We start from the raw sequence: 17,000 nt of genomic DNA on the forward strand, positions 1-17,000 counted from the left end.
TAAATCCCCGGCCCCTCTATCATTTCTTTGGCTCTTTAAATTGCTTACACTCTGGGTTCCTCATAGAAATCATGTGATATTTAACCTTCCGTGTCTGATTTATTTCACTCAGCATTATGGTCTCAGGGTGATCCATTTTTGTACAGGTCTCAAGTTTATCCTTTTTTATGGCTGCGTAGTACGCCATTGTGTTTATAGAGCACATTTTCTTTACCTATTTATTCCTCTGTTGATGGGGACTTAGGCTGTTTCCAAGATTCAGTTATTGTGAGTACACAATAAGGCAGTGAAACTACTCTGTGTGATGCCACATCATTGGGCATTTGCCCAAATCTACAGAACATACAGCAGTGAGAGAGCGGCCTATGTAAGCTAGGGACTTCCGGTGACAACACTGGTGTAGCTAACAGTTGTAATAATATCACCACCTTGGAGCGAGATGCTGATAGGGAGGGAGCTTGCTGTGCGTGCGGGTTAGGGGTGTGTGAGAAACAGTTCTGTTGTGAATCAAACACTGTTCTAAAAATAGTTTAATTGAACGAGAGAAACCTCCAGCGCTGGCCAGTTACGTTGCTCACCTCGTAGCTGGGCTGCCTGGCTCGCCAGCGCCCGGCCACCTGCTGCCTCCTCCAGCCTCCGACCTGAGAAGCGGTGCTGTCATTCAGTCTCACCACCCGGTCTTCACTTTTTCCTGCACACTTCCAGCCCAGCCAGCCTGCGCGCCCCCAGAGGACGCCGGCCCTGCCGTCATCATCCTCGCTCAGCTCACCTGGTCTTCCTGTTTCTGCCCTCGCCCTTCCGAACGGCTCACGTAGAGGCCAACGGTCTTAGTTGCTTTCCTCATAGCTGAGAAGAGTACCTGACACCCGAAGTTAAAGGAGGACAGGTTTATTTGGCTCACAGTTTGTAGAGGTTTCAGTCCGTACTGGGCTGGCTCCAAGGCCAAGGCTTGTTTCTCAGAGGAGAAACAGTCCAGGGCAGGAAGGCGAACAAGACAGCAAGCAAGCAAGCTGCGAGTGACAAGTGACAATCAACAATAGAGCCTCTCTCTGTTCCTTTACATCCTGTCTAGGCTACCTGCCCTTAATGTAGGGATCACTCACACCCGCAATCCAGCATCACACGCTCTAGACCCAGCCCCACCTGTGACCCCCACACCCACAGCAAGCCCAGAAGTCCTACATTTCGCCTTCCCTGCTCGAAACCTGGCCACACTTCACCTACAGATTTAGGGCCCAAACTGCACACTGCTGTGCCGGGCCCTGGCAATCTGGCCCTCGCCTGTTCCTCAAACCAGTGGTGGCGCACCTCCGGCACACATGCAGCAGTGGGCTTTCTGCATCACTGAAAGCGCTGAAAGGTTCCCATCACGGCCCCGACCTCTCCTCATACCACCTTCCCCTCACCCGAAATGGCATTTTTCGAAGAAATGAAAGGGTTTTCTTCTGTTTCCGCCCTCACACTACCCTCCACTGCTTCATGGTATGATGTGGTACTAGGGATTGAAACCAGGGCCTTCACACTGAGCTACATCCCTAGCTTTTTGTTTTTGTTTTTAATTTTGAGGCGAGGTCTAAGATGTTAAATTTCCCAGGCTGGGCCTGAACATGTAGTCCTCCTGCCTCAGCCTCCCAGAGTGCTGGGGTGGCAGGTGTGCACCACCATGCCAAGCTTGTATAACGTTCTTTTACCTACTCCCACTTGGGCTAGGGTAGCACTGGCCTGACCCGAGTAAAGCAAATCGTCTGAGGATGTCTATTTGGGCTTTGGGGTCCTGTTCACTCCTGGGAGCAAAGAGGAGGACACAGCCCCGAAGGGGCTCCTCTCACTGGGTGTTGGTGAAGATGGACGGGCACAGGAGTGTGGCTGCTCTCAAGACAAGCTGGAGCAGCTTACCCTTCAGGAGAGAGGTGTTTCCCACGCAGATGCCTTATGTCACAGGCGAGGGTGGCCCGGCCTCTGAGGTTCTGTCCCGGAAGTTCTATGCCCTACCCTGCGCCAGCCCTGCTGGGAGAGGAGTGCTGTGCAGGGCCCTGTGTTGGTCACTGGCATCCCAGACTCGGAGTCCCCCAGGAGGAAGCAGGTGGTCTGTGCCAACACCAGCAAACACCTGCCCTGCAGGACTTCAGCCGCCTCCTTCATGTGTTCTTGGTTTCTGATCAAGTCCAAGTAAAGACAGGGCAAGGCTGGAGAAGATGGGCAGGGACGGGGAGGGTCCTTGTCGGGGGTGTCCCCATGTAGTTCCCTGAGGACTGATCCAAGAATGGGAGACCCTATCGTGAAACGAAGGATGGACTCACCAAGGTGTTTGTGGGCAGCTGAACAGATAAAGAGAACGGCATATCATTCGGCAACAACAAGAAGGCAGTTGTGTCATCTGCAGCGCCGTGGACGGGAGTGGAGGACATTGTGTTACGTGAAGTAAGTCAGGCCTCACTGACGTGGAGGTGTCAAAAGTCAGCCTCGGGCCGGGGGTTCAGTTCAGTGGTTCCTCCGCCTGCCTCACAAGCAGAGGGTCCTGAGTTTAATCCCCAGCACCTGCACGTTCACACACACACACACGCACACACACACACACACACACACACACACACGTCAATCTTGTAGAAGCAGAGAATAGAAGAGTGGTTACCAGAGGCTAGGAAGAAGAAGGGAGGTTGGAGCCAATGTGGTTGACAGGTACAGGGCAAACAAGACGAAAACTTCTCAGGTCCTATGGGTAGCTATGGCCATCTGACCAGTGTCCTACGGGTCATAGGTAACCACGGCTGACAACAATTCATTGACTACTTCAGAAGAGCTAGTAGAATTCTGACTGTCCCCCAACACAAAGAAAGAAAGGCCAATGTCTGAGGAAATGGATGTAGCAATGACCCTGAGCTGATCATACTGAAATATCACCCTGCATCCCACAGATGTATAAATCATTGTGTGTCTACTGAAACATTTCGAAGAGAAAGACAGGAGGAGGCGTGGAAGTGCTAGAATGCAAGTGGGGAGGGTGTATAGTTTGTGTTGGAATCCATGCATATCACAGCGAATTAGCGTTCCCGTTGCTGGGACAAACTACCCACCACCCATAATTTAGTTTATTTTGGCTCGTGGTTTCTCAAATATGGTGGAAGGACATCACTTGGGTCATAGCATCCAGGAAGCAGACACGGAGCTATGCCCCCCATAGGGCCTCCCCAGCGACCTACCTGCTAATAGCACATTCAGCTGCTTTAATTAATCGTGGATTAATTCCCTGATGAGGATAGCACCCCATGCTCACTCACCTCCCAGGAGTCTCTTAATCCAGCCAAGTCAGCAATTACGACTAACTGGCACACACAGGAACCTGAACCTGAACTTGGATTCATGGTCCTGGCTGTGTCACACTCCGGTTATGGGATCTTGGACAGATCTTTCATCAGGGTCCTTCTCTCAATCTAGCAACTGTGCTCAGTACCCACACGGTGGGCGCGGGTGCATCTTGGTAGCCACCAGCAGGCGGCAGCACTGGCTCTTCGCTGTGCCGACTGGGGCCTCGGGGGACCTTTTGGGATCCAGCCCGGGTCTGCAGATTTGCAGCCTCAGGGCCACCGCGGCCCACGTGACGTTCTCAGGAGCATCCCAGACAGGATGATTTTTGGATTTGCCCGGGGATCGAACTTGAGCCTTTGCACTTGTGGGGCCGGCAGCAGAGCTGTTGAGCTAAATCCCCGCCCGAGACAGGGCTATTTTTTAAGAGAAGGAAGATAATGAATAATCCATGCAGGCATCAGGAACACAGAGGAAGGGGGAAGTGATGATGTGTCGCTTTTCTATTTCACTGGGAACCCCAGTGATCAGAGCTGCTGCCCTCGGTTTCCCCCGCCAGGGTCTGGACCCCAGCGGGAGCCCAAGTCATGTCTTCACACGAATGAATGTATCAAAGGTCATCAAAGACATCGCTTCTGCTAGCTCTTACAGGCAACCTTCGAAGGAGGCTAATATTAAACGAGTAAACTATTCAGACCTTCACAGAGATTTTTTTTTTTTTTTAATGGTACCAGGGTTTGAACTTGGGTTCTTGGGCTTGCGAAGCAGGGGGTAGAACCACTGAACTAAATCCCAGGCCCTCATGGAGATTTTTTAGAAAAATGATTCACCATCAGTTGTGCCAGCCAGATTCTGCACCAGGGTGATGAGGACGAGGAGGAGCCAGCCCTTGGGGTCACGAACATGGGCCTGGATCTCACCTGGGTCAGGTCCAGTTGCTCACTTTGTGCCCCTGAGCAAAACCGCTTGGGATCTCAGTCTCTTGTTTGTAAAATGCGGGTAATGATAGCATTTTCATACGGACAGTTGTAAAGTAGCTGAGGGTCGCTAATAGGCAAAGCACTCATAATTCTCCCTGGGGAGCAGACCGCGAAAATGCCACGTGATGCCAAGCCCTGCATGCACCGGCGGTTTTGGAAGTCTGGAGAGAGGTGGTGGAGAGGAGGTGGCCTGGCCAGGTGAAGGCTCCCCAGGACAGCATACAGCACTGGGCATCTGCAAGCCCAGGAGAGACTGGGTCCTCCCACTGGACCTAGAGGAGCCCCTGAGAAAGGTTTATGGATTGTAACCCATCTTGCCCCTGGCAGGCACTGCGCACAGGCTGTGATTCTGCTTTGGGAACATTCTTTATTCCCCTGGAGGCAAGGACCTTGTGCCTGCTGAGAGCTCTCTATGGCTGCGCTACCTGGCCTGCAGCCCAAATCACCGCCCTAAGGGGAGTGGAAGCAAGCTGGGCCGTGAAGACGGGGTGTGGGGAGTGCAGAGCAGTGGCGGGAGGGGTCACAGGAGGGCACTGATTGGAAAGATGCTGGCAGGGGTAGAACAGACTGAAGTCAGAGGCGGGCTTTTCAGGGAGGCTGTGCCAGGTGAATGCAGACCGTTAGCTCAGGACCAGAGATGCATAGCATTTGCACCCAAGTTGCAGTTTCCAACCCCACCTTCCCCCAGGGTCACCTCGCCGCCCAGGGGTCCATTTCTGCGCATGGCACCCGTCGCTGCTCACCGCAGTGCTGCCTTCTTCAGCCCCGCGGCCGCTCATCTCGAACGTCTTCAGCATTTCTCAGCTCTCTCCTTCCGTTTTTTCCCAGTGCGGCCCCACACCTTGCTCCTTTACATCGGACTCCACTCTGCCATGGCCTCTTAATTAACTGGTCTCCCAGTTCAGGATTTCGACTTTCCACCCGGTGGTAGGGTAAAACCTGCTAAAATGCAAACCTCCTTCCTCCAAATCTGACTCGTCTTCAGGACAGTACCCCGTCTCAGTGTGGAAGGCCTGGCCTGCCCCGAACGCACCGCCTGGAGGGGCAGGTGGCTGTCTCCCGCGTGGAGTGGTTCTTTCCCCGAGATGTTTGGGTCTCCCCGGCCGCTGCCCGCCTCACAGCTCGGCCTCCTCCTCCCCCCACAGCTCCGTGTCCAGCGAAGCACACCGGCCACGGGACAGCGCTTTCCAGTGCGGCAGACTCTGCAGGTGAGACGTGCGACTCGCTGCGGCTGCGGTATAACACACGGTAGTATCAGTCCTTTCCTTGCATTTTGGAATTTGAATTTTTTAGCTGTGCTGTGGAAAGGTCTTCCGGTTTACTCTGTTGAGCCGGCACTGAACCGAAATTGACGGGAATACTGGGCTGGAAATGTGAGGCTTTGGTTTCCCTTTGTACGGGGGCAATATGCTGAAGAAAATCTGTGAGGTCTCATCTACACGGGTTTGACTACAGAAACTAATTAATGAGAAAAAAAGTGGGTGAATAAGGGCCATGTGTCGCTGCCCAATCACCAGAAAGTGGTGGCTACCAGGTACGGTGATTGAGGAGCCCACACCCACCCCCCACACCTCCACTGCAAGGGGACAAGGGTGCTGTTGTGATGATGTGTATGACCTGGACCACCCGACCAAAGGTCACCCGCTCCCGAGTCCCCTAGACCCGTGCCATTGTCAGTCAGCCTTTCTGTGCCGGAGGAATTGTCCTAGGCCCCATGATCTCAATGGCTGCCCCCCGACACTACCAAGCACTTAGGAGTGGTTGGTGTGACAGGAGCTGAAATTTGGATCACATTTCATTTTGACTAATTTCAATTTGAATGGCCACCTGTGACCAGGGGGCGACCGCCTGGGACAGCATAGGGCTGTATATATCCGTATTAACCTTCAAATGCCAAACCCAAGCGCTGAAGTTTCAATGGAGACATTTCTAGAGCACAAAAAAATACCAGCACAGATCAGAAGGGAAATACTGTACAATGAGGATGAGAAAACTATCAGGCTATAAGGACGAAACCTCTTATCAATATATAGTAATCCAACACAGAGATTCTAGATGTAAAATTACTGTTTAATGACTAAGAATACTTATTAGGTAGACATTAGCTCGATGCACAGGTCACACAGGGCTCAGCGGCTCCTATTCCTTGGTCTTCCTCCATATTACCTCTTTGCCTCTCTGGGCAGGGTTTGCTTTTCGTGATGATTTTAATGCCAGGCTGTTGATAGGGAAGAGACATGAATGATGGCCATGGAGGAATTACCATCCAAAAGCCTGGACCAGAATTGGGTGTAGTGGCACAGACCTGTGATCCTTGCGCTCTGGGAGGCTGAGGCAGGAGGATTCCAAGTTCAAGTGCAGCTTGGACAACTTAGCAAAACCCTGTCTCAAAATAAAGACCAAAAGAGGCCTGGGAATAGAGTTCAATGTGGAGGTCCTGGGTTCAATCACCAGCACCACAAAAAAAACCAAACCAAAGTGCGTGCATGCACATGTGCACACACACACACATACACACACACGCACACACACACTCATGGAACCCGAAGCTTGAACTTCTCTTAGGGTATTTTTTAGAGAGGATGTGGACGTGGGAGGAGGCCAGTTACTTCCAGCCAAGTGCTAGCTCTTCTCCTGTTTACTTCATTTCTCTTTCTTGGGCTTTTTTCTGCCTTACTCAAAGCTCCATAGTCAACACTAAACTGTTTGTTCACCCTCTGTCCAAGAGCTGGATGTCCTGCCTGGGCCAGAGGGGTCTTCGGCAGCCCTCTGCACGGTGTGGCCGCCCTGCCTGCCTGGCCAGCTCCCCAGAATCAGAACCGCTTAGAGACCCGCGGGCTTTCCTCAGCTGGGAACACCCAGACCCCGCAGAAACAAAGGCCAGGGCTCCGGTTGGGCCGGGCTGGGTGAGGTCAGGTTTTTCACAGTGACCCCACCCCGCAACCCTGTGGGTCTACTGACAAAATGAGCGTGAAATTTGTTTCTCTCACTGAGATAAAAGAAATTCTGAAATTTAAAAAACATGCCATTGAGCGGCAGACAAAGAACCAAGAGTGTGGTGTAGATTCAGAACTCAGTCTCCTCAGGGCCTTATCAGAGGGGCACAATGCAAGCCCCATGCACGCTGGCCTTGGCCTTGTCCTGTCCCTCAGCCCCACGCCACAGGTCCTGAAGTCACCACATGTGACGGCCACCCAGCCCAGAAAAGGCTCCACACGAAGGTGAGGACCTTAACCCTGCCAGATTTCCCTTTCCCAGATGTACAGACTAAAAACTAAAACAAAACCCAAACCAGCAGATCCTCGAGACCCGCAAGAAACAGATGGACAACGAGAGCCAAAAGCCAGGCCCAGAGAGAACAATAAAGAATTTCACATCCGGTTTGCGGGAGGAAATGGAGCCTAAGAAGCTCGTTTCCCTCCCCACAAACAGAGCTCGGCCCCTGTCGATTCTGGAGCTCCCTCCTGCCTTCCACTCCCAGGTGTTTACAAACCTTGACTCCATCCAACCTAAGCCGGCCCTGTGGCCAGCTCCTGATGGCTTCCAGAGGGACAGGGAGGGGGGAGCTAGGAAGCCACCACCCTCAACGTGACATCTCTTTTCCGGTGGCCAGGGGGATGCCTCTGACCCCCCCCCACTTTTCCCTGGCTGCAGGTTATTTAATTTGTTTCTTTCTTTTATAAGGATAAATGACAATTAGACCCCTACTGGTAATAGACCATGATAAAACAACAGGAAATGACTTCATTCCTGGACATTCAGGAACTGTTAAAATATTATGGTGCAAATATACATACACTATCTCCAGATGAGAGAAAGGCCTGGAGCTGTTAGTAACTAATGGCTCGATTCTTTTTTTTTTTTTGCGGTACCAGGGATCGAACTCAGGACCTGGTTTGCCAGGCAGGTGCAGCGCCACTGAGCTACATCCCTGGCCCATGGCTCAGTTCTTCGCACAAGGATGTGGACTCTTCCCTGGCACCGGGCACCATGATCCCCTTTTGCTTTTTTTTTTTGTACTGGGGATCAAACTCCAGACCTTGCGCTTGTAAGTCAGGCAGTGGAACCACTGAGCCAAATCCCAGCCCTCCCTTTTTGCATTTAAAACACACACAAAAGAAGTTTGCTGGGGCCATGTTTAGACACTGATTTGAAGAAACCATCTGTAAGATGCTGGGTTTTTTTTTTGGTACCGAGGATTGAACTCTGGTCCTTGTTCTTACAGGGCAGGTAGCGGAACCACTAAGCCAAATCCCTGGCCCGTTATTTTCAAAATAAAGGAAATGTGACTAAAAACTAGCAGATAAAGCCAAGGATTTGATTTGGTTTGGGTGGGGGGTCTGTTTATTGAGACGAGGTCTTGCCATGGAGTTCAGTCTAGCCTTGAACGCACTATGTGGCCCAGGCAGGCCTTGAATGAGCAGCGACCCTCCTGCCAGGAAGCCCAGCCACAAATGTGGTTTCAGAAATGTTTTCGTTAAATGTGACACACAGTTACGTCAGACAGTGTCCATATTTTTTGAAGATGGACATGAGAGAGCGCAGGGAGGAAGTGACATTGTTTTGAGGTTTGTTTTTAAATAACTCAAGAAAAAGAGAAGGGCTGGATGAAGTAATTACTGAAAGTTGAGTACATGGAGGTTGATTTACCCACTCCCTTAGGTCTGAAGTTCTCCTACTGGAGTCTTAGACACAGAGTGCAGGAGGGCGTCCAGAGGAACAGCACGTGGTCACTTCCCACCCCCTCCACCAGAGCCACACGCAGCAGCAGCTCTGCACATTCCCCTCCTCACCCTGCCAGAGCAGTGGGACGGACGGAGGAAGGCAGCAGCCCGAAGGTGGGCGGCATCAGGGGCCGGAGGACCACCTGGGGCTTCCTCCTGATCACTGCCCTGCCCGGCTCATGCAGGGGCCGTCAGCTCTTGCACAAGGGACAAGCGTGGTCCCTGAGGAGCTGGGGAGGAACGCAGAGCTGTGAAATGCCCAGGACCCACTTACTGCTGCCCTCATGTGCCGGGGAAGAGCATTGTGCTCCTCCGTCACCCCAGAGGGCCGCTGTTCATGGCGAGTCACGCCCAGAGGTGCTCCTGCCAACTCCAACTCTTCTGTCCCTGCCCAGAGACCATAGTTACAGTAGCCACTGGCTCGGGGTGAACACAGCAGCTTATAAAACTCACAGATCACCGGACAACTTCCACAAAGTTTCTCTGAAGCCAGCAGGCCCACAGCCCACCCGCCAGAATGAGGAAGCAGCTCAGAAGCCCCGCTTTTCTGTGCCTGAGTCATGCTCTGCCCGCCAGTACAGAACCGCAGCCACACATTGACCTCCTGAAAATGGCTGCAAGATGGGCACAGCTAGCGCTGCTGGCTGGTAGTGCTAACAGAGGAAGGAGTGCAGAGTCCCTGGCAGGCAAGAACTTAGTGAGTACTTTACGATTATGTCACCTTCAGCTACCCTGTTCCACAGCCAGCTCCTTGAAATTTAACTTTGTTTTCTTATGCTCAGCACAGTGGCCAGCACAGGGTAGTTCTCAAAATAGGACATTGAATGGATAAATGCACTCACCCACCCAGCCACCCATTCATCCATTTACCCACCCACCCGTCCATCCATCTATTCCTCTATCCCGCCAGTCAATGAATACTAAGCAGCTGCAAAGTACCCACTACTGTTCTGCACACCACAGGCGGAACAGTGAACAAAACAGCAAGGTTCTGGCGTCTTGTTCTCATGTTTTAATTGGGAGAACAGATAAGCAAATATATATTTGGTTAGAGGGAGAATACAGAACAGAACCAAGAAGTTCAGCAGAGCCGGGCTGGGGGTAAGGCTGCCCTTAATGTGTCGCTGAAGGTCCCTCTGTGAGAAGGTGACGTCTGGACAGAGACGAAGGAAGTGAGAGAACAGACCACACAGATATCCGCAGAAGGTGGGTTTCAGGTCGAGCGATGCTGCAGAGATCCTGAAGCTGGCACACGGGTGGTGCGATTCGAGAGGAAAGAGGCCATGGTTCTGCCGCCTGCCTCGCAAGCACAAGGACCTGAGTTCAATCCCCAGTACCAAAAAATAAAAAAGAATAAAGAGGCCAGTGTGGCACGAATGAGAAAGGCTTTTATCGCATTTATGTCATAAAAAAGAACATATGACACCATTTAAAAATTGAAAAAGATGTATTAAAATACTCATAGAAGTACAATCAAAAAAGAATTATGAACTTGATAGCTTTCCTTCAGCAGGACACATGTCCATGGAGAGCCTGGACAGGCACTTTCACCTCCAAGTTATCCCTTTTAGGGACCTCTACAAAATTCATTGATAGGGCCGGGGATTTAGCTCAGTGGTTCTGTGGCCTGCCTCGCAAGCGCAAGGTCCCGAGTTCGATCCCTGCTACCAAAAAACAAACAAACAAAATTCATATACAATTTGAAGAGGTCTTGTTCTACCGAGGCCTAAGGCATGGCAAGGGCAGGCCTGCCACCGGGATGTGACCCCCACTGTGGCTGGCAGCCAGGCGTGGGGACACTGAGGCACGGCAAAGGGCCGGAACCTTGGCCAGAGTCAGGGGAGGCCCGGGCTGGGCCGCTCTTGAGATGCTCTGCAGGGGTGGCAGCTGACTGTGCTCCCTGGGGGTCGGAGAGGCCAGGAAGGAGGCGGATCAAGGACATGGAGGAAAGGCGCGGGTGTCGGTTCCACACAGAGACAGCCTTGACACCTAAAGGAGAAATGAGGGCTGCCGCTGTGAGGAGGTGCAGGAAGTTCCACACACGGGCACGCACCCTGGGCTCTGGGCGACTTGTACCCTTTCCACGTGAAGAGGCCATGTGGTGGAGGCCCAGTAAGGGAACTGGCATCTCGGCGTCGGTTTGAGGAGCAGACAATCCCAAAACCCCTCAAAATACATGAAAGAGGCCTTCTAAAGGCTCCTGTCTTTGCCAGTGGGGTACAAGGCAGAGGGGACCGCTTTGGGAGGTGGCCCAGGGAAAGCGCTCTGTGTGAATCCTGCGCCCCCTTGAGCTGGAGAAGCAGGGACACAGGGCGCCAACCAGGCCACGCCCAGCTTCAGCCCACGCATGTGGTGACAAAACCGATCCCACTCACACATACGGAATGGACAGGTGAGGTCTCAAGCTCACCTTTGAGGCCCTTTTCCTGTTTTTTTCACCTCATGCACACCATCAAACCTAAATCGGGCTGCACCCCCTCAGTCTTCAGCCTTCAAGCACTCCCCAGAGACGCAGAAGACAGGAAGGAAAAAAGAAGCAGCTTCCGGGGACTCAGCCTGGAAGGGCCCCCCGCCCCCCGCCACTCTCCCCAGCTCGCTCTGCAGCCACCTATCTACCCGTCCTGCCTCCACACCCGCAGTTTCCAGACAGTTTTAATGGGAAGTTTCTTTTAAAATAAAACCATCAAGAAAAATGGGAGAATGACAACATAAATAAGTTTAATGAACTTCACCACGCCTGTCATTCCCAGATTCAAGGTGGGGCACAGGAGGGTCAGTGGGAGAAATGAGTTTTGGAAAGAAAATTCATGGTCTATTCTTTTCCTCGTCGTATTGTTTATCAATTCCAAGTCATTGGGGGGAAAGAAAAAACCCAAACCAACCCAAAACAAACAGAGAAGAGAGTTTCAAAGCACCAGTTCTAGCCCTACTTGATTTTTGTTTAAATCCTGACGTCCTTCAACCTCACAGGTCTGAGGTATCAGGAAGCTATGATAAGAGGTGGCCCGGTGTCCAGAAGCAGCCTCTGAGTTGGACTGAAAGAAGGCGATTCTTGAGCAAGTGCTCCAGTGGCGACCTGGCCACCCCACTTCTGACTGCCAGGAAGGAAGGAAAAGCCTGCCTTCGTCTTCCTCCATACGGGCCAACTTCAAGCAGGAAGGACTTCATCGAGGAAGGTAACAAGAGATAGCTTTCCCTCCAATGCTGCCATGCTCAAGCAAAGGCTGGGCTTTTTACTTTAATCACCTCTACGGCACTGAGCTAACTAACACACCTAGAGGGAAGTGACCCCCAGCCTTCACCTTTTGCTAACTTTGGTATGATGAACCCTCAAATCTAGCACCTTTTTTTCTTTTTTGGTATCGGGGATCGAACTTGGGTCCTTGTGCTTGTGAGGCAGGTGGTGGCACCACTGAGCTAAATCCCCGACCCCAAATGAACCCACAGATCTATATACTGTAGTTCAATGGTGTGACGTTAAAGTGAGTCCACACAACCTATAAAGCTTTAAAAACTTCTCAGGCTGAGTTCAAGTGGCACAGCTAATGGACGTTACGACCTAATGTGCCTGTCACTGTGGTAAATACAGGCTATCCTATGCTCACATCACGGTATCTCCATCCTCTGACTGTAACAACTGCTAAGACCGCTTGAGCCCTTGATGGAAAGGCCATGTCTGCTGGGACTACCAAGAGGCTGCTACTGTCTCCTTTAAAGCAAATGATGGTGACAGGAAGGTTTCTGAAATTTCCCAACTATACATGACCCTGAAAGAATGTACAAAAACAGCAAGACAATTTATACATAGGCGGAATCACAACACCGGCTCCTCACGTCAGGAAGATTGACTAGAACATTTATACGTGACTCTGTCCCTCTCCGAGTACACATGTGCTTGTCTTTCCTAGCTCCCCAAGACCATGCATGGTTACGGGCTGCATCATCTGCACCAGAGTCCAGTTTGGGTTTGGGTTTGCTTCTCGCTGAGGATATGTTCTGGGGCTTCTCTTTAATTTTTCCGGATGTCTGCGTATACCACGGACTCTGACTTGTTGATCTTGTCACTGTGATGACCGCCGGAGTGGTCTAATTGCGCATAGATGACTGGGCCCTGGAGAGGAGACGCAGAATTAGAGGTTTGGAAAAGCTGACGGTGCCTGCAGGAACAGGAGTGGAAGCAATCCTTAAAATAGCAACACCATGGTTCCAAAGCAGACTCCCCGCTGCTGAACAGTACTTCCAGGGTGGGCTTTAAAACACAGTCAGCCATACCCTGGAAATTGTTAAAGCTGGATCTGCTACATCATTCTCTATACTACTGAAAATTTCTAGTGGTTGAAGGGTGGGCAGGGGAATGGGAAACAAATAAGAACCAAGATAGAAAGGCGCAAATTCCCAGTGACGAAAGCCATTATATTGTTTATCTAAGATGTACCGATAAAATTAATAATTAAAAAAAAAAGAAAGAAAACGTCTGTACGAATATACTCTTCCTTCTTAGAAATGTCCCATTTTTAAATATCTACTGCAGAACTCTTCGATCTTTGCACTGAATCAGAGCTCTCTGAGACCAAGATGAATATTTCTATCGATGTGGAACCCACTGAAGACCATGAATAATCCACATAAAACCTAGCACACTGAGTAAAGATGGAATCAATTTGGTTTCTTTTTGAATTTTTTTTCCTGTTCTGTTTGGTGTCGGGAAATTGAGCCCTAGGGCGTGGAGCTCTGTCACTGAGCTACACCCCAAGCATCCTCCTGGCAGTAAAGAAGAAGCTAATGTCCCAGAGAGCTGTCAGGGCCAACCCCTGACTCCAGGGACACCTGCGCTGCTGGGCAGAGCCAGGACCTGACTCGGGCAAAGAGGCCTGGGCAGAGGCCATGGGCTCAAACGTCAGGCAGGTTCAGTCCCTTCCAACTAAACAAAAATAACAATAGAACAACCTTGGTTTTAAAAAAGAAATTTAATATACACCAAAGTTGACAACCTCTCTTCCAACCCAGGGATCTGTTGCTGAAAAATCCAATGACGTACTTAAGCTCTCAACTTTCAAGTCATAAACTCAGCAGCCAAAAGCAACGCATGCACCCCACATCCTTCAGTGTGTGAGCTGCGAGCCCATGGCATGCAGGCACCCCGACTTCCCGAGGAGGGACAGCCCCAGCGGAGTTACAGAATAACCAGGCGCATCTGAGCTGGGGCAGAGCAGCGCCCACGCACACGTTGAAATTCTTCACTGGGACAGCACAGCACCTGCCACGTGGCCTCAAGTATATCTTGAACCTTTAAACATCAGCTTCTTCATCTCTAAAATGGCATTAATAACAGTACCTAGACCTTTCATTGCTCTGAGATGTAAATAAGAGGACAATCATATATAACTAGTTAGCATTTAATACGCATTAATATTACTATCAACATATACACAAATACACTTTAAAATGAAGTAACTGAGCAAGGAAACCAAAATGTCAAACTCCAGGCATGGTGTTCCGTGTGCAGATATTCTCCCCAAGGTCCACTGTGGGTAAAATCAGCAGCTCGCATCGTTCATCCTGAATCATACAGAGACCCTCCTGATTCATCCCAGAAAGCCTCAAGGTAACAAAAGGAAATGGCAATAAAAAAGCAAACAAAGAAGTTAACAGGATAGACTTCTGAAGATTAAGATATATAGCCTCCTAGATTATTAATAAAGTCCCACACCACAATCTCTCAAGACCCTCAAGGACTGACAATGCTTTTCTGACTGCAAAGGCAGCCTTTGCAATATAATGCCATGAATCATCTTTCTGTCCAGGGGAAGAATGGATTTCTCTGCTCTTTGACTCTGGGCCAGTCTTGGGACCTACTCTGACCAACAGAAGGAGACAGAATGACACTGCAACGGTGACCTCAGTAGGCTTTGCAGATCGGTCCAGTCATCTCTTGTTGATCTTGGGACCCACATGGCCACCACCACCTGTGAAGAAGCCACGCCACAGCGCTGGCCAATGAGAAATACTGGGCCCAGCCGTCAGCTCTGGGGAAGAGCACCGCCGACTGTGCAGCACCCACTCAACCTTCTGAGCAAGGGCAGATGCACCCAGTGAGCCAGATGAAAGGCCCGCTGGCCACTCTGCAGATGGGCAGCCAAAGACAGAAATGGTGGATTCAAGCCACTTTGTTTTAGGGTGATTTTACACAGCAATAGAGAACGGAAACACCGTGCAAAGGGAAAATGAACAAAGCAAAGAAGAAAAACAATACAGAACGCATGTGCACCAGCCAGCCAGCATTACTATACCAGTGAGTCCACTTGGGGGAGACAAGACTGTCTTCCATGGCAAGAGAACGCAGCAGGCTGCTGAAAGTGACCAGGGAAACAAGGGATGTGGTTTTCTTCCAGTTGTTTGCCACTGTTTCATGTGATTCCCATTCCTTTCCCCTTAGAAAGTAATAAGGTCTCACGTTAGGGACTTTGTGAACTGGCAAGAGCTAAGGGCCGGATGAAGGATTGGCTGAGAGAATGGGTCCGCGGGAACCGGATGATGTGGGCCAATCACAGATTGGAGGAGCTCACCGAAGCCTGGTGCTGCAGGTGACCTGGTCTCTGTGGAACATGCCACAGGACGGCGACTTGGACAGCCACTGGCTGCTCAGGACTGCAGGGGGACCAGAGGAAACAGGGCCAGCTCAGAAACGAACCTGCCATTGCCACCACATGCGATTTGTAAAGACAAAGAAAGAAGGGAGCAATGGCGACAAAACCCACACTAACTTGGCTGTTTTAATTGTACATCCTTGCATTCACATTCCTCATCCTTTTTTTTTTTTAAATCCCCCAAAAAATTACAGAAATTAAGTGAAAATTCTTTTTGGCTGTATTTTCACCCAACTATGTACTATACAGGTAGGCCTTAATGACTGAAACTATCACAAGAAACAAACTGCATGGCATGTCTTTTAGTTGTCAGTAGTGACCGATTAACTCGGAGTTCTACCTGTAACACCTCCTTTACTACCACATAAAAACTGCCAGGTGCAGGGATGCACACCTGATACCAGCACTTAGGTGGCCGAGGCAGGAGGATTGCAATTTCAAAGCCAGTTTGGGCAGCTTAGCGTGACCATCTCAAAATAGAAACTAAAAAGAAGACTGGGAATGCAGCTCAGTGCAAAGCCCCTTGGTACCACAAAAACAATCATACTGCTGGAGGTGGGTTGTTGAGGCTTGTATTTAGATGTCCCTGCAAAACCTCATGCACTCATCGGTGGGGCCTTTGGAAGTGACTAGATCATGGGTATGTGATGCTGGAGTAGTCCGCTGATTGAGCCACATAATTCTGAGTGTGGATGATGGACGCGCTGAAGGGGAAAAACTGACCTGGGTTTGGGTGGCACCAAGCAATAGGCTTGTAGTCTGGATGGAAGAAGCAGAGAAAGAAGAAAGTCATGTTGCCTCTACCTGCAATGCCATGGACTGTTTCTCCTCTGCCCCGCCCAGCAGCCATCTGACTGAACTCCTTATAAACTGTGAGCTAAAGGAAACCCTTCCTCCTATAACTTTTTGTCCCAGCAATGAGAAAAGTACCTAAGACATGGGGGAAAGGTCCAGAATAGCAAAGAATATGCCTCTAAGTATATATGAAGTGCAATTTTTTTCTTTCTTTTTTGTTTGGTATGGGGATCAAACTTGGGTCCTTGCACTTGTAAGTCAGGCCATGGAACCACTGAGCTAAATCCCCGGCCCTGAAGTGCAATTTAAAAAAAAAAAAAGTGCAGTGTGTTTAAATTAAAATAATTATTACAGTTAAAGACAGTGACATCAATCCCCCTCAAAAATATTCCCCAATCTGCCTCACTTCACACCCACTTATCTCCGCATTTTTTCCACTTTCTGAAACAGTCTTGGAAACCCTCTTTCCTGAGGGTCTTTTTGTTTTCAATCGGGGATCAAACTCAAGACCTTGGGCTTGCAAGGCAGGCGGCGGAACCACTGAGCTGAAT

The 17,000-nt window shown here is 50.4% G+C and overlaps 2 protein-coding genes across 4 annotated transcripts in view; one reads left to right on the plus strand and one right to left on the minus strand.

The window, feature by feature from the left end:
* The window catches only part of Adcy10 (adenylate cyclase 10), a 68,525-nt gene extending 59,099 nt beyond the window's left edge, over positions 1–9,426 (plus strand). The window contains exons 34-35 of the mRNA XM_010633953.1: positions 5,429–5,491; positions 9,403–9,426. Coding sequence (XP_010632255.1) covers positions 5,429–5,491; positions 9,403–9,411 — 72 coding nt within the window. The 3' untranslated portion in view covers positions 9,412–9,426. The remainder of the gene's footprint in view (positions 1–5,428; positions 5,492–9,402) is intronic.
* A 1,239-nt stretch (positions 9,427–10,665) lies between these two features.
* Positions 10,666–17,000, minus strand: part of Mpzl1 (myelin protein zero like 1) — a 30,663-nt gene continuing 24,328 nt past the window's right edge. Inside the window, exons 6-7 of one of the 3 annotated variants that reach the window (XM_033765673.1) lie at positions 16,378–16,413; positions 10,666–13,118 (exon numbers count right to left, since the gene is read on the minus strand). In XM_033765673.1, coding sequence (XP_033621564.1) covers positions 13,017–13,118; positions 16,378–16,413 — 138 coding nt within the window. In that variant the 3' untranslated portion in view covers positions 10,666–13,016. The other 2 variants (XM_033765674.1, XM_033765672.1) reach the window with 2 other exon arrangements.

This window comes from Fukomys damarensis, unplaced genomic scaffold, assembly GCF_012274545.1.
Source record: "Fukomys damarensis isolate Sample0158 unplaced genomic scaffold, DMR_v1.0_HiC HiC_scaffold_19, whole genome shotgun sequence".
NCBI lineage: Eukaryota > Metazoa > Chordata > Mammalia > Rodentia > Bathyergidae > Fukomys > Fukomys damarensis.